Source organism: Lytechinus variegatus, chromosome 15 (assembly GCF_018143015.1).
Source record: "Lytechinus variegatus isolate NC3 chromosome 15, Lvar_3.0, whole genome shotgun sequence".
Lineage (NCBI taxonomy): Eukaryota > Metazoa > Echinodermata > Echinoidea > Temnopleuroida > Toxopneustidae > Lytechinus > Lytechinus variegatus.
In genome coordinates, this window is record NC_054754.1 from 6,739,958 (window position 1) to 6,765,589 (window position 25,632).

Sequence of the window (25,632 nt, forward strand, 5' to 3'; positions counted from 1 at the left end):
TTTCAATGTTGATTTATCATTCAAAATAAAAAACAAAGACATACATGTAAATTTATGATATTACAGTTGTTTAGTATTCATGCCCAGAGATTATAAATATAATTTAACTTATTTTTCCAATTATCCAATTAATAACACAATCGACACACCTTAAATCGGGAACTGAAAAACAGGACTAACGAATGGCAGAGAATAGTTTGAAATACATTGTTTCAATGTTGATTTATCATTCAAAATAAAAAACAAAGACATACATGTAAATTTATGATATTACAGTTGTTTAGTATTCATGCCCACAATCTGAAATCCTAGTCTACACACGACACAAATATCTTGCATTAATATACATTCAATAATCTTAATTCAAACGATGTGAATAAAGGGATTAACACATTAAATCAATATAAGAATATACCTTTGAGAAGAAAAGACAAGAATACACATTTGTTGAAGCACAGGAAGGATATACAGTTTCCATTTTCATAAATAAAATAAAGCATTTCAAATCATCTGTAAGAATATAATCTTCACAGCTTACGGCACAAGTCACATGATCCAGGAAAATTCATTTTACTCAGCGATTATTCTGCCGTACTTTGGCAAAAGGAAGCAAGTAACAAAATTATGAGCAATGTGTGTTCGTCATTTACATAGGCGTCAATGCAATTGAACAGGATATTTTCTTTATCTTTCCATAGAACGTTCATTTCTTCTCTCAAATTTTGCCTGAACGTGCATCATACAAAGGGTGTTTCAGAAACAACAATACTCAAATTTGACTTATGTGTCACTTGCTCCCTTTTGCCGAAGTTGGGCAGCATTGCACAGCTATTAGCATCTATTCTTACAGCATATAACTACGAATATTCGATTGAAAGTTTGAAATACGACCTGTATAATCTAAGAAGATATATATGAGTCAAAATAGTTTTAATATCATTTCATGCGTTCCCATTCCTCTTTCATGAGCATGTTATATTGCACTTAAAAGTCTTCTAATCCAAAAATCTCGTGTCTTTCTAGTGTGCTCTTGATATAAACACATTTCCATTTAAAAAGAAGTTCCATCGACTTTAAATATCTATATTATTTCTATACAGTATATGTATATAGAGAGAGAGAGGAAGAGAGAGAGGGGGAGAGACAACGAGAGATATATATATTTTTCCACTCAATTCTAATACCTCGGTCATGAGCATATTATATTGCACTTAACACTTCTAATCCAAAAACTTCGTGTCTTTCTACCATGCTCTTGATATAAACACATTTCCATTAAAAAACAAGTTCCATCGACTTTTAAAAATCCATATTATTTCTAAACGGTTTATATACATGTATGTATATATTTTCCCCCTCAATACTAATACCTCGGTCAAATTTGCTCTACGGCGGCCGAACGGCGAGTCGAAAACAGCCGTTTTATTCAATTTTATTCAAAACATCTATATGTTGCTGGTCCAAAAAAAATGTTAAAACGGCTGTTTTCGACTCGCCGTACGGCCACCGTAGAGCAAGTGTGACCGAGGTATTAGTGGCCCGTACTCTGAAATCGTTTTAATTCAAACTAAAGTTGGGGCTAATCTATCGATACCAAATTGTGACGTAAATCTACAGGTTCAATCAATCGGTTCCTTTAACATTCACATAATTCAGAACTGCCTGTGAATAATTATTAACATGTTGACATATTTGGCTTCTCATAATTTTAGCAGAGAGTTAGACCATGGCCTATGTTAAACTGGGCTTTTCAGAATAATACAGGCCAGTGTCATTTCGAATTATAATTTGGTTAGATTTTGGTCTCTTAAATTAACTTTGCATATTTAATTTATTATTCTTTTAGATCCGATGATAGCTTATGCGTTTTTCAGTTTGTATAATCATCATTTATGATAATTATAGTCGATTGTTTGCACAGATTTGCATGATCTCCTGCAAATACATCATTCATTCAAGTAAACATATACTTTTTCAAATAAATAATGACAAGTTAATATAAGAATATAGTAATCTAAGCGATGTTTGATAGTGTTCATGATTCACTTTTGCCTTTAATATAAGATGATGGTGAAACAATATTATATATATATATATATATCCTTCTTGAAGTCGTAAGTCCCACTAATTGAATGGTTAAAAAATTTAGACGTTACATTATACCTGGACGCTGTCTTACAAAGAGTTACGATTGATCCGATATAGGTGTATATACATGATTTTCATATGCGACATTGGTTTGGACATTTCATTGTGCTCCTCTTTGTTTTGAAAAGATTCCTTGCGCAAGGTTGAAGAATTCTGACAATGATGGATGTCCAAATAGTCGAGGTTAATTGGATCAATCACAATTCTTTGGAAGACGTGACATGATGTGACTACTATTCATAATTGATGAAAAACGTACACAGCAAAAAACGTAGTGTTGACCGGTGTACATAGAGGACCACACCAGTTATTTTACACCAGTGTTAAATTGGTGGTGTTATTTTTACACCTATAGGTATTATTAACACCTTTGGTTGGTACATTTACACTCTTTGGTGTTATGCTCAATCTCTAGGGTGACATTTTAACACCTCAGGGTGTGGTCCTCTATTAACACCAACTGGTGTCAGCTTTAACACCGCAGTTTTGGTTTTACACCATGCAAAGATAAAGCCCAGCTACTACGCAAACCACGAAGATAAGCTTGAGCGCTATCGGGTATCCTTCGGGGCCGTTCCCGATGGGCGTGTCCCTGAACTTGGTACCGGAGACGGTATTCTGCCATACGTTCATAATGGTATCCCTTGCCCCGCTCCACGTATGCGGTCCCTGTAGGCGGTAGCTGGCTGGTACGGCGGGACCGAAGAAACACTTGAGGGCGAGTATTGGGTCTTTGAGGAAGAGCGATTTGAAAGATGGATTCGCTCCGATCTTAGCGGCTAGGACGTCTTGGTATGGAATAGGAGGAATCTAAGGAAAGAGATAAACCACACGATGTACACTGCTGCTGGTGTTCATAGCAATATCTTGTTTTAAAAATCTAACTGCCAAACTCTATAACCCCTAATAATTACCTTTACATTATTCTGAAGAAAAAAAACCCCGCTATTACAATCCTTACTCTAACCTATGACCTCTGAGACCAGAGCAAATGTCGCAAGAGCAAATGTCGTGGAACCCTTAAGGTTAAGGTGACTGACACATAATGATAATAATGATAATGAAAATAAAGATAAAGATAATTGAAATAATGATAACAGTAATAATAGTATAAGTTGATATTATCAGAACTTAATAAAACGTATTTATCATGTATTTGCCTTCAAATTTGAGGTATGAACAATCATAGACACATTGCTTGTGTCATTCAAATGTCTTTCATTATATAGGGGGAATTGTTTTTTTTATCAATACATTCTATACTTACAAATATAATGTGCTTTCCAAACTTCTGATAGAGGAACTTCTTCTTCATCTCAATATCTTTAAGCATTACATTGAGTGGAGGTAGAGATACGTTGCCTTGGAAGATCTGTGTAGCCCATCGAGCCTGCATCTCAAATACTGGCGCATGCGCACCAACGGTCATGACGAATCCAACGCAAGCAAATGTCGGATGCTTCTGTTTTGGCGGGAAAACGTACTGGTAGAGTTGTAACTCATCGATTTTATCTATAGACAAAATGAGGAAGACTGAATTAGACTTGTTGAAATTAATGGACATTGTGCGGTTACATGAAATCGGTACGATATCTTTTTGATAACGTAGGCCTAGTATTTTTGTTATCTTGTATCTTTTGAAATTTGCTTCTTCAAAGAATTATTGCAGCACACACCCCTAGAGTAAAAATTCTCAGACTTTGTCCTGACCAGTAGAACTACGTCTAATTGGTAACCCTATACGCATTATTTCATATAAACAATCAAACATATATTCAAAGGCATTAAGTCAACCTCTGTAGGAAGTTGATTTGAAAAAAAAGCGAGATGTGCTGTAAGAAAGTTGACACTTTAAATTTTCCCAACTGAAGTGATATGTAAATGAGTGAACCGGCAATGTCACGCGCTAACTATTTCTTTCGTAGTTTATGAACAATTTTTTTTTGCAGAGCTGACCATAAAGAAGCTCATCGTTGAATAGCAATACGGTATATGGTAATTCCACATGACGGGTGAAATCGAAACTTCATATAATAAATCACAAAAGAATAAGTGAGTAATAATCACAGAGCAAAATGCTGGAAATTTTATCAACATCGAATAACAAATAACAAATTTATTGAATTTTAAACATTTGCATTATTCCGGTGAAACAGTTCTAGGCATGTCTTTATGAATATTAATTCGGTAGGCTGATGATGTCATATCCCCACTTATTCTTTTGTATTTTATTATATGAAATTAGGTTTATTAAAACAATTTTACCAAGAGCTAAATCAATTTGATTGAAAACTGATTAAGTGCATTAGTTATTTATTGCCGAAACTTATTTCATCATAATGGAGACACATGAAAAATGAAACATATATGATTTCATGTAATAACATAAGAAAAAGGAAAGTGGGAATATGACATCATCATCCCACCTATTAAATGAATATTCATGATGATGTGCATATGAATGATTTCACAAAATATTGATAAACTTTAAAATTCAATAACTTTATTTGTAATCCGATTTCGATGAAATTTCAGCATTTTGCTCTGAGAATTCTACTCTATTTATTTAGATATAAATATTTTGAGCCCGGACCATTCCTTTTAAATCAGTTTTGTGTCTGGTAAGACATGTCCTTAAAGGATTAGAGAGCGAGATTATCAACCCACCTGCAATGAGATGCGTTCCAACAAAAGGCACCTTAATGTTGTAACCCGTCGCATATATGACTGAATCCAGATTGTCGATCTTGGTTCCGTCCGTGAAAATGACCCCATTCTTGGTAAAATGTTTGATACCGGGTTTGGCTGATACTGCTCCACAAAAGATTCTTGGTGAAAATAAATTGAAAGACTTCACGGTTAACAATTTTATTATGATTGTAGTCAGTCAGATATATGATTTATTTGTTTTGAGGCATTTTTGCCAATTGCTCTGGAATAATACAAATAGTGAAGGATCGATGGCTATAATGACAAATTGTTGATTCTATCAAGGCACTGTGGTGGGACAAAATATACTATTACATTTACAGTCATCGAATTGAAATGTCCAACAGGAAACATTGACCGTGCAGTGTTTCAAACAGTTAATTTCCTCCAGTTTTGAGACCTACAGAAATCACAGGAGGCCTATCTACAGTGCACTTGACAGCAGACAATCTGCCACATACGGGTCGTGTGGCCCAGTGGTTAGAGCATTGGACTCATAATCGCAAGGTTGTGAGTTCGAATCCCATCTCTGCCATTGTGTCCACTTTGATAAAAAGGCCCGAGAGTGATATCTGTCGTCTATAACGTCAGCCACTATGACTGATTAACATAGACGTTAAATGTTTCATTGGTAATTGGTTATATACCAGCTTGGCGTTTACCAGCAAAATGCTGTCCTGCCGAGTTCCTATGGGAGTTACCACAAACAGAAACACGATATGACTTTAAATTTAATAATGTATCAATTCGCTGAACTACTATATAAAATGTACCCGCAGATTCTTCGTTAATCACCGGTTCATAACATGCACGACTTATGCATATACAAGTTTCTTCGTTTATAATGTTATGTGATCGTTTTTACTGATGTGTTTTTTTTTCAACCTGAATAAAGGCATGCTGGTATACCTGTTAAATTGCATAACTGCATAACTTTGCGTTAAATGTAAACTGACATTATCAATATCACCACCCATGACCTTGTAGACTGAGCATTCTGGCAAATATATTATCAAAATATATTAGCATTAAAATCAATCATAAAAAATCAGGAAAGTCGAATAGTAGTATAAAAAAATGGGGGGGGGGTCAATTTTCATTCCTATATAGTCATGGATATTCACAAATTCCCTCATAATTAAATTCGTTATACAGTGCGTCCCAGAAAAAACGAAACCGAGATTTAGCGATCATTTATCATAACTTAATCATAAGGAAAATAGACAAATGACCTACCAATTTAAAGCTTAAAATCTCCTCTTTCATCTGATATTACTTAGATTATTTTTCATTCACGCATGAGTGAGCAAATACAATTTGAAGAAAGGATATAAAAAACTCATTTGGCGGGGGGTATCTGGGTTTCAAAAAGAAAACCACATTTTTGAAAAGTTCAATATCTCCTATTTAATTTGATACCTAAATTACAGAAAATGGTCAAGAAATAACAAAGTTCTGGTCATTTGAAATAAGGCTTGAATTTCCATAATTTCATAAAATGAAGAGGTTCTCCAGGCTGGCTTTCAAACTCACTCAACACTCCGTTTTGTTGACGATCAGCCATGCATTAAATCTTTTGTTCACCATGCGAAAGCTTCTGTGGGAAACCGGTGAAAACACGTTTATCTCATGAAATTATGGAAATACAAGCCTTATTTCAAATGACCAGAACTTTTTTATTTCTTGACCATTTTATGTAATTGAGGTACCAAATTAAAGAGCAGATATTGAACTTTTCAGAAATGTGGTTTTCTTTTTGAAACCCAGATACCCCCGCCAAATGAGTTTTTGGTATCCTTTCTTCAAATTGTTTTTGCTCACTCATGCGTGAATAAGAAATAACCTTAGTAAAATCAGATGAAAGAGGAGATTCTAAGCTTTAAATTGGTAGGTCATTTGTCTATTCTATTTATGATTAAGTTATGATAAATGATCGCTAAATATCGGTTTCGTTTATTCTGGGACGCACTGTATTATGTTCGTCGAGGAGTGACGTGTTTTCGAGAGCTCTCGTTTTGGCATGCTAAGGACCTAATAGAAAGCAAACCATGTCTATCAATCTTCGAAATCAACGTCAACAGGGCCCACCGGGGCAGCGCGCCCCCGTCAACATTCAGCTTCCGAGATACAACCAAATCCCCCACCTTCTGACATTGAAGACTTTGTTAGAAAAGGAATTTTTGACATTCGGTCACTGCTTTCTAGTATCGAGGAGTCTGTAGCTTTTCAGGATGCTCGCACAACGGAATTGGAGAAGAAGGTTACTCCTCTCAAGAAAAAAGTGAAGGAATTAGAATCACGCATTTCGACCCATGAATCCCGTCTTGAAATGGCAGAGCTAGCCGAAAACAAGTTGGAGCGTTTCTTAAGAATCGTTGGAGTACCATTTCATCCCAACCAGAACCTCATGGAAGTTGTAAGTCATTTTTTACTGAGTTTTTTTTAATATGGAATACCAAGATAGAACGGTGAATTATCGGATGGTCTAATACCACATGGTCTAGTTATCAGTTCGTCCAACTTCACATAGTCTACACTCATTTCGTCTATAACCAATTTGTCGAATATCCAATTCGTCTAATTCACACTTGGTCTAATATCCAATTCGTCTAATTTCCATTTTGGCTAATAACCAGTTGGGCTAATTTCCACTTGGTCTAATATCCAATTCGTCTAATTCCCACTTCGGCTAATTTCCACTTAGTCTAATTATCATTTTGTCTAATTGCCACATGGTCTAATGACCGTTTGGCCTAATTTCCACTTGGTCTAATTTCCATTTAGTCTAATTTCCACTTGGTCTAATATTATCATTTATTTCATCTAGAATTAGCAAATATGGTACGTAATGGATAAATACCATGCATCAGTTAATACATATCGCCAGGATCCGGAGGGGTAGAGCCGGGGTATTTGGGCGCAAAACCTCACCGTGAAGGACTATCGATGATGAGATAGTCGCTCATCAAATGAAGTATTCTAATCAAATAATTCTTATGATTAGGACTGCATGTATATCGATTATAAGATGCTGACGAAAATTAAGTCATACTCATAATCATTACACCACCGCATGCACATTTACAGAACAATAAGTTGGGGACCTTGTAGCTTATAATGGTCGAATGGCGGGGTTTCATCAGAATCAAATTATTATGAAGAAAGGAACGAAAATGTATTGCAATTGATTGTGTGGATACGTATTTGGTAAACGTGTTTATGCCTCTTTTAAATCACTGTGATGCACCATTACGAACGATACTTGAACTTGATGGCGTAGTTATTCATTTTGGGGGATTCCAAAACTACAAAGCCATTAGATCATGTAATTTTGTTATATTTTGTTTAGTTATTTCAATAGTTAGTTTGGAGGTAAATAAAAGACCAGTTAGATATAGTTTGATAACATTATACAGGTCTATCGGGTTAGCTGCAACAACATCACTGCGGCCATCTTGGTAGCAGCCACATCATTCTGACTTGTAATAAGACAGTATAGTCTACGCTTGCAGACCTTTATCAGTTATCACCACAGTAGTAATTCATCTAATACATCTTCTCTTTCTGTTTTTTGTTCTACTTCTTCGCCTTCTTAAAATGGATTGGCAAGGTTCCCACCCCATTAGGGAAATCAAGGAAATCCGGGATTTTTTAAAACATTTCTCCAGTCAGGGATTGCCTCAAATCCGGGGAAAATGAATTGAGGGCAAAATCAAGGAATTTGATCGGCCCAAAAGTCAAAAGCACGATAGTCATTCAGACTCTGTTATATTCTGTTGTATATTAAAACAGCATTCATTGAATGACATGTTATGGTGGATTTTTTTTAGTGTAGCCTATTTTACTACAAGTATATGCCTACTGGTACATTATACATGCATAACTAAAGAAATAATGATACATGCAATTCACTGCAACAACTTAGAAAACATGAGAAACTGGGGATGGGTTTAAATAATTCGGGAATTTCTTAACTTCATCAGAGAAAAATCAGGGATTTTTGTTTTCTTGAAAAGCTGGAAACCATGATTGGGTTAAGCCAGCGTTAACTATCTACAGTAGATCGCATACATAGAGGTGGGTAAATGAATATATTTTTTCCACCTCTATATTAGCGTTTATTTTACAGAAAAATAGCAAATTTGATTTTTTTTTCACCAAAACCTTCAAAAATCCCCTGAAACATACAAAAAAATCCCGAAAATTTGTTTAATCCCCATATTTTTTTCGTCCCCACAGGCTTTCGAAATTCCCCATATTTTCAAAATTCAGTTGAGGACGAAATATACGTCACTCTAACTGTACTCCAATATCGAGGGGCGCGCGTGTGAAGATTCGACCAAATTAGACCAAGTGGTCATAAGACCAATCGTCTATTAGCTCAAGTGGTCATTAGACCAAAAGAGAATAGGACTAAGTGGGTTTAGCCCGAATGTTGTTAGCCTATCTGATGATTAGACCAAGTGATAAGGGAGATATATACAGAGAAAGAGAGAGTGTGTGCTTGTGTTATACAGGACGGATGCACTTGAGGAATTGGGGTTATCAGTATCATTTGGTTTGTGCTGAACACATTTTGACTTTCGATATTTGACTGTTATAAATACTCAAACTACAATCACAACCATTCTGTAAAAGAAACCGAAAGTTATTTTTATTATCCTATCGAATAAGTCATTAAAAATCACGTGTAGATTTCTGTATATATTTTCAGCATAATTCCCACGTCCAAAGAATGTAAAGTTCATATTATTATTGCAATTGTTTATTTTACAAAAGCTGAAAAATGCCTTCTGCTGTTATGAAAGATCGATTTCCTGCAGCTCATCAGCTAGAAAGTGTTGAAAAATAAATTTAAAAAAAATGAAAAAGAAAATAAAATGGACAAGAAAGGGTTTTGCGAATTAGACATAAAATATATTAGCTAGTTCTTGATTCATTGAATAGCAATAGTAATACACATATGGATTTGTAGGCCCTTACACTCGCTGTACACTCAGGGGTCAATAATGTCGTGGTATATAGTCCGAGAGAGAGATTGAGATGTCATGCGACACAAAATCATAGACAAAGAAAAACAATGCCCCGCCGATTTTCTGTTTATGCTGTTTACAATCTTATCCAATAAGTGTGTGTATCATGTGAATATTTTGATTGTGCGTGATTGAAAAATCAATAAATACATAAATAAAAGTATAAAGGCCCACCTGTTAGCAATGTCATCGTTTACCATGACCTCTGAGCAAAAGAGCTTCCGGGTCGACCTGAGACCCAGATTGTCGACGTTGAGTCGTGTGGAGAGATCTTTCTCGACTATGCTGCGGCGTACCCATTCAGGGAGTAGAAAGTTAAACCTTCGATTGAGAAAAAGATCTCTTGGCCAACCAAGGGGACCTGTTCGTGTGATCACCCACGTACCGTTACGCATGCTGATGTAGGTCTTTAAAAAGAAGAAGTGAAAGATCGACATTTAGAGTTTCTTTCATGGAGATCACTGACATCGTATGCCATATTTACATTTGGTCTACGACTATCGTAAGGTGGCCGTAGGTTGATCGTATCCTGCTTATCATACGATCACCATATGTTGGTAGACGATGATCGAGTGAAGATACGTGACCTTTTCTTAATGGAGAAACTTACATCAGGGGCCGTTTAAGCATAGAAATTGATCATGGGCTGATTTCAATGACTGATTGCATTGAATATTGTGTATGATCAATCATAAAAATGAGCCCCACAATCGATTTCAAAGCTTAATGTTACGGGGTCCGGGGTTGAAGATACATGACCCTGTCTTAATGGAGAAACTTACATCAGGGGCCCGTAACATAAAACATTGCGATTGATTCTCGTGCTGATTTCTACGACTGATTGCATAGATCACTGTATTGACCAATCTAACAAATCAACTCCACAATCAGTCGCTAAGCTTTATCTTTTGGGGCCCATGCTAGAAGATACGTGACCCTGTCTTTATGGAGAAACTTACATCAGGGGCCGTTTAAGCATAGAAATTGATCATGGGCTGATTTCAATGACTGATTGCATTGAATATTGTGTATGATCAATCATAAAAATGAGCCCCACAATCGAATCAAAGCTTAATGTTACGGGGTCCGGGGTTGAAGATACATGACCCTGTCTTAATTGCGAAACTTACATCAGGAGCCCGTAACATAAAACATTGCGATTGCTTTTCGTGCTGATTGGTTGCATAGATTGATTGCATAGATCACTGTATCGACCAATCTAAAAAATCAACTCCACAATCGGTCGCTAAGCTTTATCTTTTGGGACCCAGGCTAGAAGATACGTGACCCTGTCTTAATGGAGAAACTTGCATCAGCGGCCGTAACATAAAGCATAGCGATTGATTTTGGGGGCGGATTTCTATGATTGATTGTATTGATTATTGTGTAGGATCAATCGCAAAGATCAACCCCACAGTCAATCACTAAGCTATATGTTACGGGGCCCAGGATAGAAGATACGTGACCCTGTCTCAATGGAGAAACTTACATCAGGAGCCCGTAACATATAAAGCTTAGCGATTGATTATCATGCTGATTTCTTCGATTGATTGCATTGTAACAAAGAGATACGCTTGATGTTTTGCACATGGTCTGTCCTAGATTTAGAGTATACACTTATTTGAACAATAACTTGCTATTTTTCTGACTTTCTTTTTATATGTTTGTGCTAACTGAACCTGTTCTGGCTCCCTCTTTCTAATGTGCACAATTACCCTGTCTACTTTTTTTTAAATCATAGGAACGATAAAATCATATGTTAAAAATGAAATACATGTAGGCATCTCTAAAAAGGGGTTTTAAATGACTATGTGTAGGTCCCATGAACTTAAAGTACATCTTCTCTTCCCTTTATGTCAAAACACTTTTTGTTTCATATGGCTTGGCGGATTGTTTAATGGCAGTACTTAATACATGCCAAAAACATGTAAAATATAGATTTCCTTTTCCACCTTTTTTCAGGTTTGAAAACATACATGGGCATGTATAAGCAAATTTACCTTTTTTGACTTTCGACTTGTATCAACAGCCACATCACCGGCAGAATGCGAGCCACCTATGACAAGAAAGTGAATATCATCAAGATTTATTCCTTGAATAGTAGTTATAAGATACATAATTAGGCCTACATAATTACTTCAATTACTAGTAGATCTTTTTATTTCCTGATATGAAAAAAATTACCTGCAACATTTCATTTTCATTTCGAACATTTACATTTTTTATTACAATATATAAGAAATGAAACAAAGCAATTTTCTTGTTCAAAAATTACAGTTACGATTATCATAATAGCAGGTTGGAAATGGAGGAAATAGTATAGACAAATCAAAGCACAAAACACACAAAGTGACAACTTTAGCATAAAACCTGTTAAAATAAAATAATAGAAAAAAAGATTGAAATAAAAATATAAATGATAAGGAGAGATTAAATGTCTCTAGAATCTTGTCCCAGCACTCACGATGGATCAGGTTGATCGACGTGAATTGAAAAAGAGGGGACTGGATAAAGATATCCATGTTTGATTTAAAAAGTATGGGTGTTTGAATGATCAAGAGTTAAGTCAATTAGTGATTATCTTAGAGAAACTTGTTTAATTCAAACTTATGCTAATGTCCTTTGATGTTGTTATTAATAATGCCTCAGAGCCTTGGGCCTTTGAAAATAGATTGATTTTATAAGGATGATTCGGGGTAGTGGTAGATAAAATTCATCAGATTGACGTGTTGGATATTTGTGAAGAGCTTTGTTTTTGTTAAATGACGAATTAACGATTGGGGGTAGCATATTATTGTTCAATTGATACATGAATTTACCTAGGTTACAGTGATATGTTTTAATTTTCAAAATTCTATTGTTGAAAAACAAGTGATTTGTATGGGATCTCCAGGATAAGTTAAAAATAACACACAACCCCTTCTTTTGTAAGAGTAATATTCTATATAGTAACATGTGTGTATTTCCCCAGACAATCGTCAAGTAATTTAGATAAGGTAAACATAGTGTATTGAGTAAAGCATTTTTCGGGACAAAGTTGGAAGTAAAAACTTGACCTTATGAATGATACCAATATTGCTCGAAGTTGAACGACATATAGATTCACTATGTGTTTCCCAGGATAAGTTATTGTCTATCATGAGAATTAAAAACAATTTCTTGTAGCAACGAATTCAATATCGATATTATCCAATTTGATATTGAATGGTAAATGTTCTAAACAATTGCTAAAATGGCCTACACTGTTAAGAAAACCCTGATTTTACTCCAAAAAATCAGAAGAGTTTGCAGAAAGCAATAACAGAATCATTCTGTAAATTCATAAAACAAGAATTTTTCTGCAATTTAACAGAACAGGTCTGTTTAAAAAGGGGAAAATGCTGTTTTATTTAAGGAAATTTGTAAGATTCCATATACCAAATACCAATTTCCTGTATGATTACGCAATCTGGTAAGATTACAGGTGTTCTCGAGACTCTGCTGCAGGAACTTCTTTTATTTTAAGGATAAATTTTCTAAAAGTGTACGAACAAACTCACCAACAACAAGGACAGTCTTGTCAGCGTAATTGTCTGCTTTCCTGTAATCATTACTGTGCAGGATCTCTCCCTGGAATTCATCCTGACCCGGGTAAGTTGGAATCTTTGCCTGGCTAAACATACCCGTACACACCATGACTGCATCAAATATATCAGTACTCTCTCCCCCAGGTCCTTCGGTGGTGACCGACCACCTTCCTGTCGTATCATAGTCATCGGCTTCTTCAACCTTCAGAACTTTGGTGTGAAATCGTATGTGCTTGATGAGGTCGAAGTGTTCGGCGTAGTCTTCGTAGTACTTGCCTAACCGTTTACCGGGGATATACGGTGGGCAGTCCTTTGGAAAGGGGTAGTCACTGTAGCACATCATTTCTTTGCTAGAGTTGGTTACTAGGGCGTGATAGAGGGCACTTTCGTCATGACTGGTCCTCACTTCGTCTCTGAACACCCAGACGCCACCTGAGAAAGCATAATTTGATAAACAGAGGCGATAGAGCCTTGTTAAATTTGCCAGTAACCATTGCGTTAACAACACTTGAAAATGAAACGACTTCGCACTGATATATTATCGAGTGTAAAGAAGCTGCACAGTTTTGACAGCCGATCACATAATCTTCGAACTTTGTCAGTTTTCCCGTCACAGAACAACCCAAATCCCCATCTTCATAAACATTGTGACTTCGTTAGTTCGGTTTGAGCATTTACCTAGTAAATGAGGGAGAGGGTGTTCCCACGGCTAGCAATTTGCTATCTTTTCTCACCGTTTAGTTTCAGCTTCCCCTCTTTTTATAGCCGTTTTATAGACTTTTTTTTGTTTCTATACAAGTTTAAAATTTATCCATTTAGATTTATCTATATTGGGATAGTAGATGAATTGCGATGTCACAATAAGAAGCACACTAGAATTTTTATTGACTTACCAACTCTCTCTTCTCTCTCGAAGCACATTGGTTCGAATCCCTCTTCAAGACACGTTTTTATCGAAACCAAACCGCTCACTCCAGCCCCTATCACAGCAACTTTTTTGACAGCCATGCTTTCTTCGATATAGGAAAAAAAATTCCAGTAGATACTGATTCCAAGATTTTGCGAGTTGTTCCCTTAGCTAAACCAACCTGTCATATAAAGGAAATGCGAAAGAATAATAGAGTTATTCAAGCATTTATAGAGTAGAGCGCTTTTAATTGAAATTAGTTGAAACATGTTCAAAATCCTTTACAATGGAATAAAACAGCAATTAATCGATTTTACTCGCCAAGTGCTTACACGGGATGTTATGGAGGAAATAAACATGTTTTCAGCTTGTTCAAAAATACTTATACGGAAGAACATGAACGGATGTTACTTCGGGAGATACTGAGGACAGTGAACTTGTGCATCCTGGTCGACCTTTTTTGGAGTTCATTTTGTAGGAATCTGTACACGAAGCGGCTCTGTTCGAGGACGTAATGTATAGTAATAATGTTAGACTGGAGAAAACAAGCATGAAATGTTTTATGGTGTCAGTTATTTATGGACATGTGAACAAACAATGCAATATTATATGAAATTCCTTTCCGGAATGGTAAACTGTGAACTGGAAAAAATTGATACATAATTATGATCAAACTTTCTGGCCATTGAGTTGATACCAGCTACACAATTCCGAATTCGTTGCAGTCTGTCTGAATGTCCGAATCATTAATATTAGTCAAGAGAATCGGCTGATGCCACAGTACAAGTTAAACACTGGAACAAGCTTTACAAGCTTTTGAGAAGCAGCACCAGCCAACGAGAAATGAAACGATCGATACTTTTTTTTCAGCAAAAACCAATGGAGTGGAGAATCATTTGAAGGATTTTTCACTGAGGTTTTGGCAGCCCATTTTTTTTCCAAAACCGTGTAAAAAAAACCCCGTAAAAATGGCCATCTGATTGTGAGTTTTTGCATGGTCATCCCCTCCCCCACACATACTTTTAAAACGGTTCCGCTGCCCGCCCCTGCTTGAGAGATTCTTTAATCTGGAACAGGATAGTTTGCGGCATTCGAGATGACAGACTACTAGAAAGGCTGCTGAGAGAATCTTCGTTGGACTTGGAGAAATCTGTCAAAGCATGTCTGGCTCCTGTACTCTCTAAGGCCACCTATAGCAGATGTCCTAGGGGGAGACCAACGCCAAGAGGTCTACAGTGAACAAGTATACGAAACCCAGCCAACAATCCAGTGTCAATGTTGTGGGCACAAACATGAGAAGAGGAAAGAGAGGTGTCCAGTCGGCTATGGCAAGGAATGTTATAAGTGCCATACAATCACATCTCAACTCGGTGCAAAGAAAAGCAGGCACAAAAGGACAAGAAGAAAGACCAGAAAGCAGAAGCAATCTGTCTTCACAAGCAGTTTTCACCTGAGTGAACATGAACAGTGAAAGCTGCTTAAACAGACATCTTTACAGTGGGGCATGTACAAAATGGCCAACTACACATAACTCAACTATATTAATGCAACAATATTATACCAGAAATATCTTAAGAAACTACAGCATTTTAATATACAAAATCATTTTTTAAAGATCTATACATGTAATACAAGCTGACACCAGTATACATACAGTATGTCTCTTCACAAACAAAGTAGATACACAGGAATACTTTGAAAGTAGCTAGTCGGCCATCAAGAAGAAATAGTAGTAGTAATGGTAGAAGTATTATAGTATGATACCTGCAGAAGTAGTAGTAGTATTAGCATGGGCGGCGGAGCAGAGGATTATCTTTTGTGTTTAGGGGGGACGCAACAATAGCCCCCCAAACACAAACGATAATCCTCTGCTCCGCCGCCAGTGAGTAGTAGTAGTAGGTAGTAGTATAGTAGTAGTAGTAGTAGCAGTATAGTAGTAGGAGTAGTAGTTGTTGTTGTAGTAGTATGATAGTAGTAGTAGTAGTAGTGTAGTAGTAGTAGTAGTAGAAGTAGCAGTAGTAGTAGTAGTAGTAGTAGAAGTAGTAGTAGTAGTATATAGTAGAAGTAGCAGCAGTAATGGAAGAAGGAGGAGGAGTAGTAGTAGTAGTAGTATATAGTAGCAGTAGCAGCAGCAGCAGTAATGGAAGAAGAAGAAGGAGTAGTAGTAGTATAGTTGAAGTAGTAGTACTAGTAGTAGTTGAAGTAGTAGTAGTAATAGTAGTAGTGGTAGTAGTAGTCGTTGAAGTAGTAGTAGTAGTAGTAGTAGTAGTAGTAGTAGTAGTAGTAGTAGTAGTAGTAGTAGTATATAGTAGAAGTAGCAGCAGTAATGGAAGAAGAAGAAGGAGGAATAGTAGTAGTAGTAGTAGTATATAGTAGCAGTAGCAGCAGCAGCAGTAATGGAAGAAGAAGAAGGAGTAGTAGTAGTAGTATAGTTGAAGTAGTAGTAGTAATAGTAGTAGTGGTAGTAGTAGTCGTTGAAGTAGTAGTAGTAGTAATGGTAGCAGCAGCAGTGGTAGTAGTAGTAGTAGGAGTATTACTAGTAGTAGTTGAAGTAGTAGTAGAAGTATAGTAGTAGTAGTAGTAGTAGTAGTAGTAGTAGTATAAGTAGTAGTAGTAGTAGTAGTGGTAGTAGTAGTAGTAGTAGTTGAAGTAGTAGTAGGAGTAGTAGTAGTAGTTGAAGTAGTAGTAGGCCTAGTAGTAGTAGTAGTAGTAGTAGTAGTAGTAGTAGTAGTAGTAGCAGCAGCAGCAGCAGCAGCAGCAGTAGTAGTAGTAGTAGTAGTAGTAGTAGTAGTAGAGGTATAATTTTTTTATTTATCGAAATTAAAGATGGTCCTCGAATAGAGCATGATTACCAGCAGTCTTTCCAAATGAATATTTCCAAGGGTGACTATCTTACCGCATTCAGAAAGTAGTACACGTATGCCAGAGTTTCTTTTTCCCATACTGCAAATGATATTTGTTTCAAGTATTTATAATAGCTTTCGTTTTCTATCTATGCGTGACTTTCTTAAATTTTCTAATTAGATCATAACAAAAAAGTAATTTATGTGTCAATTCTACGCATAGCGACCATATCCGGTGTGCATTATACAAAAGAATGTGGTTTGAGAAATGTAATACCCTGGAAAAATTGTACGGGTGCCCTGATTAAGAGATTGATGACATCGCAATTTCCGAACAGCAATTTCATCTGCCTTTACTATCTTAAATCTTAATAAATAGTGCCATAAAATTAGACACTGGACTAATTCAGCTTTAATACATTTGACAATTTATAAACATCCTGCATTACTATAACCAATAAAGTTATGACAAAGTTTTGCATGACCACCGAATTACACAATAACGGATATTTACGGTTGTTACTTAATTAGGCACAAGTCCTTATACTTAAAGATAATTTACATTCAGGTTATATCTATGACTGCAGTGGATTTTCCCTTTATGTAAATAAAAACCAATATCTATTGATTTTTAAGATATCCTGACAATACATTTATTATACCAATAACAGATAATATACCTCAGGTATATAGAACAAAGTTTTTGTTTTATCGAAATGAATAGTTGCAACGTCTTAACAATCAACGTTTCTTAATGTTTCTGATCTGAATAAAGGATTATTCAATGCATTTTTTTACATTTACTTGTTTCTTTATAATGAGATCAGCACATTAGTCACCTGCGCCGGCTGCATTCAAATCGAATCTAATTAATTACATAATAAAAAGTCGTCGCATATCGATTTTTTTACCGTCTTTATCTTTTTTAAAGGTCAAGTCCACCCCAGAAAAATTTATTTGGATGAATAGAGGAAATCAAACTTGCATAATGCTGAATATATGACCGAATGTAAGATAAGACAGCTATGACATTTTTAGTTTCGCTTATTTTTCACAAAACAGTGATATGCACAATTCAGTGACATGCAAATGGGACGGTCAATGATGTCCTTCACTTACTATTCCTTTTGTTTATATTTTGTTTGATTAATACAATATTTAATTGATTACATATTTAGCATTAAGGACAAACATGACTAAACCATATAGTATTAAACAATGCTTATTTAACACGCTCAGTTAGGAATTAATCGTTGTTTCAGTTGCCAGTGAGGAGAAAAACTTGAATATTTCACATATTTTATAATAAAATACAAAAGTTTGTTTCTCTCTTTTTATTAAAATCAACATTTTGTTGGGGTGAATCTGACATTTGATATTATGCAAGTTGAACATCCTTGGAACATTCTCTTCAAAGTTACTCTCCCCTTGTTTCATGGGTCTTTGGAATACTGTTTTACCTCTTCGAGGGGCGGCGGTCATACTCTTCTTGATTTTCAAATAGGATGGCGCATTTCAGGCCTTGCATTTAATTAGGCAACTCTTTTTGTATGACGTATGAAAATTTCATATTTCTATTGTGCATACTTTATAAATTATCTGTAGATCATTTGTAATTCTGTTTGATGAAAATAATTTTTTATTTGAACTTGAAACTTAACAATCATGGTGTATGGAAATATATTGTATTAACGTAACAAAAAAGATGAGAGAAACGCAACTACCCTGGTAATTAAGGGAATTCTATCATGTCTATTAGCAACTGAATTTCAGAAATTTTCCGTTTGACGTTAATATGCTGGCATGAGCTTCCACTTTATTGGCATGATTGGGTTAAATGACCATCATGGTATACGTGACAAACGAGACGTTTATATACACGTGGGATCCTATAACAGAAGAAGGTGAGGGAGGAGCCGGGGGAGGAGGAGAATGAGTAGGAGGAAAAGAAAAAGGAGGAGGAGGATAAGAAGGAGAAGAAGAAGAAGAAAGAAGAAGAAGGAGGAAGAGGATGGAGGACGAGAAGAAGAAGAAGGAGGAGGATGAGGATAAGAAGAAGGAGAAAAAGAAGAAGAAGTAGGGGAAGAAAGGGGAAGGAAAATCAGACAAACAGTGCAATAAGAAATATATTTCATGAGATGCGTTTTCTGCTCATGAATTTCCAAAAATAGTCCTCAACTTTTCCCTTTTCAAGATGAAAAAAAGTAATTACATGTACTCTCAAGAACAACCGTAATTCTATAGTAAACCAAGATGTATAAATCATCAACAAATTGTCTGCTTACCAAAGGACTCTTCTTGGAAAACAGAGCCAGATAGTGCAACGAACTTATATCTAAAATAGAACATATTGACGAACTTTTACACTTTGATTTTGCAAATGCTCCAGAAAAGAACATTCAATGTGACTTTAAATCACCGCTGTTCACATGAGAAATCAGCGAGAAACAAATAATAAAGAAAAATTCAGACGAGGTTATATCACTTCCTTGACGATAATCTCTCTCCAGCTTCACTTCCAATCAACCTCTTCAAAACTGAAACGTTAGACTAATCATTTTCAAAACTGGAACGGAATTAAAAGGATGCTCCGGACTGGAAATATTTAATATAAATAAATAGAGTAAAATCCCAAGAGCAAAATGCTGAAAATTTCATCAAAATCGGATAACAACGACGTTACTGCATTTTAAAATTTAGCAATGTTTTGTGAAAATAGTGATATGCACGTCATCATGAATATTTATTAAGTGGGCTGATGAGGTCACATCCCCACATTCCCTTTTCTTATGTTATTACATGAAAATGATGAAATCATAAATGTTTCATTTTTTCATTTATGTTTCAATCTTTTATAATGAAATAAGTTGCAGCAATGAAGATCTATTGTACTACATCAGCAACCAATAACGCATACATTCGTAATTCCGAAGCTTCGTAATTCCGAAGGTTCGGTTATTCCGAAGGTTCGTATTTCCGAAGGTTCGTAATTCCGAAGGTTCGTCAATCCGAAAACGAAATAAGGTTCGTAATTCCGAAGGTTCGTCAATCCGAAAACGAAATAAGGTTCGTAATTCCGAAGGTTCGTCAATCCGAAAACGAAATAAGGTTCGTAATTCCGAAGGTTCGTCAATCCGAAAACGAAATAAGGTTCGTAATTCCGAAGGTTCGTCAATCCGAAAACGAAATAAGGTTCGTAATTCCGAAGGTTTGTTAATCCGAAAACGAAATAAGGTTCGTAATTCCGAAGGTTCGTTAATCCGAAAACGAAATAAGGTTCGTTAATCCGAAAATTAAATAAGGTTCGTATTTCCGAAAATGAAAAATTATTCATTTTGGTAACAAAAACGGTGTTGTCATTACAAGATTACACGATATTATGCAATGACGATCGATGATGCATTCATGTGTTGTGGCCAAAAGCACGTATTTCATTAGAATAGGCGCCCTGATCAAGCATAGGCTAATTTCGATTTTATCTGAGCAATTGCTGCCTAAGCAAATGGTTTAAAGATGCAGGGGATCAAGTGTGTTGGTCGCGTGCGAGTAACCTCTAGATAATAGGATTTGTATTGGAGATGATGTCATTTTTAATAACAGCTTCTGCTTGTAATAAAAAATAATACTATAATAATGATCCTTGTGAGATGTTAAAAGCGCGAATCGCAAGCTCAAACTTGTAGACATTTCATGTAACAAGACGTGAACTTAAACATTCTGAGCAGTTTTTTTTAATCGTGAGAAAGATGTGTATCTTTCTACAGAATTATCTCGAGGGCGAGCTGTAATTTGTTTATATACTGACCTGGGGCCCGTTGCATAAAACCTTTTACCTGAGAAAACTCAGGTTGTTTTTACCGGAGTTTTTGCCCTGTGCTAAAGTCAATGGCGGAAATCAGACTAACCTTAGTTTTCAGTTTTTACCAGAGTTTTCTCAGGTAAAAAGTTTTATGCAACAGGCTTCTAAGTAATCTTTTTAAGGACTGCATTTAGTGACTCATGAATAGAATATATGTCTCACGAACTAAATAATGAGAGCGCGAACCGCAAGCTTAAAATTTGTGATATTCCACCTGAAAACTGGACATTTTTTTTGTAACCAGGAATAGAATGAGTTCCTCAATAAATAATACTTGATGCGAGCAAGAAACGTGAGCCAAAATTTTCCGATTTTCCAACCTGAAAACTGGACATTCTAAGTATTCTTGTAAAAAAAAATGATAGCTGGGAGAACTGTTTTCAGAACTGAAGTGGCTTCCCTGGGTAAATAATATCTATATCATTATTATTCTAGGCCTACATGAAATTTCCAAAAGTTTGAGCACGTGATTCGCTTGCAACATCTCACAAGGATGCCCTTTTAACAGTAATTGACCAAAAAGGCGAATTTTACATCTTCAGATTCGATTTCTTTCCCCCCAAACCGCTTGCTCGCTACGCTCGCAGAAATGAAACGTAAATATATAATTTATCAATCAGTGATCACTTAAATTTTTATGCTCAATTCAATTACTACAAAACAGACAACCTCTTTACACAGATGATAATCTCAAGGTGAAAATATACGTTTGCACCAAATTGCCCCTATTGGCCCCTTTTTTGGCTTTGCCCCCCCCCCCCCAGGAAAATATATTCCGCCGCCACTGGTTGAAACACGCATCGTCTTCATGGCTAAATGCAAAAAGTTCTTTAAATGTCCCCTTTATATCAGGTCAGAGCTTATATATTTAAAATTTCTGTTTGCGATCTTGCTCGCAGTTATTATCTAAATTTAGTTACATAGGCATCTCGTTTTGAAGATCACAAACATATTGCCCATCATATTAAAAAAAAATATATAGCTCGCGCTCGCATTATTTAAAAAGGGTTTATCATGCTATTACATATTTACTTTATTTTATAAGTATAAAGCTAATTATTGACTGTTAGGACTACCCTTTCAAAGAAACAAACAAAAATCAACTTTAAGCTGCCGATCGAGGAAAATGTGGCTAAAAAAAATATTGTAATAGAATATATGTCTCACGAACTAAATAATGAGAGCGCGAACCGCAAGCTTAAAATTTGTGATATTCCACCTGAAAACTGGACATTTTTTTTGTAACCAGGAATAGAATGAGTTCCTCAATAAATAATACTTGATGCGAGGGGCTTTCAAAGAAACAAACAAAAATCAACTTTAAGCTGCCGATCGAGGAAAATGTGGCTAAAAAAAATATTGCCCCCCCCCCTACTTGACGAAAGTTGGATCCGCCGGGAGGGAGGCAGGGGGGACTTGCACCCCAAAAATGAAATAAAAAACAGGGAAATGAATATTTTCCAAAATGGGAAAGTTCCTTTTTCAAAAATAAATATGCCGTTTTTCGTGTTTTTTTTCAAAATAAAATATTCTTTTTAAAGTATACAAGTTAAGTTTTCAGGCTGGAATATTGCAAATTTTCAGCTTGCGCTTCGCACTCTCATTCGATTGGTGAAATATGCATCCTAAAGAGGTCACTAAATGCTTTCTTTAACAGGTTCCTTTTCCGGTCAGTATGTTTAAGCTGCGTTTTGCGCTCGTGTTAATTTTTTAGTTAGATGCACATCTTTTTAATGACAGCAGAAATCTGCTCGGATTTTTAAAAACTTATTTTCATTTTTTATTGAAATACCCTAAAGTTTTAGCTTGTGATTCACGCTTGCAACACCTCGCAATTATGCCATTTTAAGAATAATTGACCCCCCAAAAAAGTTTTACAACTTCACCTTTGAATTTGTTTTACCAAGCCGCTCGGTCATTACACTCTCCCAAAAAATAAAGCCTAAACATACGTTTTGCCATAATAAGAAATCACTTCAAAAAAGGTTTTTCTCTACTTAATCACTATCAAACACACAATGACTTCAAGCAGATGATAATCTTAAGGGGAAATATCACCAAAGTGTCCATTTTGACGTATGAGTTTCATTTTTTGGCTTTACCCCCCAAACGAAAATTCGTTCGGCCGCCCTTGCCTTCCCATCCTCAAAACAATTGAACGGCAACAGTGTCCCCCGCCCCCTCCCCCTTGCCTCTGCCTCTGCTTTCACGGTTTTCATTTTTCGGATTAACGAACCTTATTTTGTTTTCGGATTAACGAACCTTTTTTCGTTTTCGGATTAACGAACCTTCGGAAAAACGAACCTTATTTCGTTTTCGGATTAACGAACCTTCGGAAAAACGAACCTTATTTCGTTTTCGGATTAACGAACCTTCGGAACAACGAACCTTATTTCGTTTTCGGATTAACGAACCTTCGGAACAACGAACCTTATTTCGTTTTCGGATTAACGAACCTTCGGAACAACGAACCTTATTTCGTTTTCGGATTATCGAACCTTCGGAACAACGAACCTTATTTCGTTTTCGGATTATCGAACCTTCGGAATAACGAACCGTCGGAATAACGCCACAAATGTTCGGATTAACGAACCCTTTTTCGTTTTCGGATTAACGAACATCGAGGTATAGGCAATTTACGTGTTTCGGAATTACGAACCTTCGGAATAAAGAACCTTCGGAATTACGAAGCTTCGGAATTACGAAGTGTAACCGTCAATAAGGGGTTATGCTATGTGTCATCAATACTATGGAAGCAGGAGACCGTCAAAAACACGGATATACGTCGTGTCGTAATTCAATTTACTACACGACGTAAATAATTACGTAGTGTAGTAATTCGAATTACTACACGACGTAAATAATTACGTAGTGTAGTAATTCGAATTACTACGCGACGCAATTCCGAATTACTGCCCAACGATTTAATGTCATGACGTTAAATGAATTAGTGTCGCTACATCAAATAATTAAGGTCGTGTAGTAATTCGAATTACTACACTACTTAAATAATTACGTCGTGTAGTAAATAATTACTACACGACGTAATTCCGAATTACTGCTCAACGATTTAACGTCATGACGTTAAATGAATTAGTGTAGTGACGTTAAATCAACCTACACTACCTAAAGAATTACGTCGTGTAGTAAATAATTACTACACGACGTAATTCCGAATTACTGCTCAACGATTTAACGTCATGACGTTAAATGAATTAGTGTAGTGACGTTAAATCAACCAATGAGACCGTTCGTTATATGAGCGCAATGCGAAGAGCTAAGATTACAGAGTATTGTACAGGAACGTACCGGCAGGAAGTTAGTTGGATGTTCGATATTCGATATTCAAACTGTGAGGTTGGTTTGATATTGCTGCATGCGCCATTGTGTGCCCCCTCCTTTTATGGAAGCAGGAGACCGTCAAAAACACGTATATACGTCGTGTCGTAATTCAATTTACTACACGACGTAAATAATTACGTAGTGTAGTAATTCGAATTACTACACGACGTAAATAATTACGTAGTGTAGTAATTCGAATTACTACACGACGCAATTCCGAATTACTGCCCAACGATTTAATGTCATGACGTTAAATGAATTAGTGTCGCTACATCAAATAATTAAGGTCGTGTAGTAATTCGAATTACTACACGACGTAAATAATTACGTAGTGTAGTAATTCCAATTACTACACTACCTAAAGAATTACGTCGTGTAGCAAATAATTACTACACGACGTAATTCCGAATTACTGCTCAACGATTTAACGTCATGACGTTAAATCAACCAATGAGACCGTTCGTTATATGAGCGCAATGCGAAGAGCTGAGACTACAGAGTATTGTACAGGAACGTACCGGCAGGAAGTTAGTTGGATGTCCTGACTAATCTCTTGGTGCCGCCAGTGGATAGAGTAAAAAAAAACAAGGAAAGAGAGAATATAATAGGAGAGAGAGAAGCGAAAGGGGGAGATTGGAAAGAAAAGGAGGGGAACGGGAGAGAAAGAGAAGGGAGAACGGAGGGGTCATATCATTGTATGAACAGGATGTTTTATGATTGTGCCCCGAGCAATAGGGCGAAGCCCCAAGCTCAGTGCGTTATAAGAACAAAAAGAGGGGGCACATGCCCCAATCTCTTCATCACAATGGCGCATGCAGCAAAAATTTGCTTAATAATAAGTCTCGAGCCAGCGAGAGAAAAAAACTTTAACTTTGAGATTGATTTTGACATGGTATGCATAAAATGACGTATCTTTCATCTTCCTTTCCTTTCTTTCCTATTATCATTTCCTATTCTCGGTTGTAGAACTTTTTTTGGGGGGCAGTGCTATGCGGATCGGGTCCGTGGCATGTGACGGCACCAAGGTTTTTAACCTAGGAGGAGACAAAGTAACATTTTGGGGCCAGGGGGAGGGTGACACACATTTTTTTAAAAAACAGAGCGTGGGGCGCAAGCTAAATTTTATTTTAAATGTAGTCTCTAATCAGTGACTTGAAAAGGGACCTGTTAAGGACTAGCAGTTTGCATAATTAATTGGTCCATGAAAATGATATCTCACGAGCCG

At 36.2% G+C, this 25,632-nt stretch overlaps 1 protein-coding gene across 4 annotated transcripts; it reads right to left on the reverse strand.

Annotated features, from left to right (window-relative positions):
* Positions 1 to 1,566: 1,566 nt before the first annotated feature.
* LOC121428344 (dimethylaniline monooxygenase [N-oxide-forming] 2-like) lies at positions 1,567 to 17,278 on the reverse strand. Of its 4 annotated transcripts, XR_005971771.1 has the most exons (9): positions 16,018 to 16,113; positions 14,350 to 14,544; positions 13,430 to 13,888; positions 11,891 to 11,946; positions 10,065 to 10,297; positions 4,816 to 4,976; positions 3,416 to 3,660; positions 2,453 to 2,958; positions 1,567 to 2,280 (listed from the first exon to the last, which is right to left on the reverse strand). XR_005971771.1 is itself a non-coding variant. In XM_041624921.1 (8 exons), exons 2-8 carry the CDS (start codon positions 14,462 to 14,464, stop codon positions 2,641 to 2,643), a joined length of 1,587 nt encoding a protein of 528 aa, XP_041480855.1. In that variant the 5' UTR covers positions 14,465 to 14,544; positions 17,260 to 17,278; the 3' UTR covers positions 1,567 to 2,640. The 4 variants fall into 4 exon arrangements, 3 of the variants coding, with proteins under 3 accessions (XP_041480855.1, XP_041480852.1, XP_041480853.1); XM_041624921.1 differs by lacking the exon at positions 16,018 to 16,113 and adding an exon at positions 17,260 to 17,278 and having other exon boundaries at positions 1,567 to 2,958; XM_041624918.1 differs by having other exon boundaries at positions 1,567 to 2,958.
* Between the last annotated feature and the right edge of the window lie 8,354 nt (positions 17,279 to 25,632).

Excerpts from the sequence above, each read along its gene's own strand:
- LOC121428344 (XM_041624921.1), bottom strand. The coding sequence starts at position 14,464 with ATGGCTGTCAAAAAAGTTGCTGTGATAGGGGCTGGAGTGAGCGGTTTG. Across the intron at positions 4,977-10,064 it reads AACGATGACATTGCTAACAG|AATCTTTTGTGGAGCAGTAT; the intron begins GTGGGCCTTTAT and ends ATTTTCACCAAG. Across the intron at positions 2,959-3,415 it reads TTGGAAAGCACATTATATTT|ATTCCTCCTATTCCATACCA; the intron begins GTAAGTATAGAA and ends CTCTTTCCTTAG.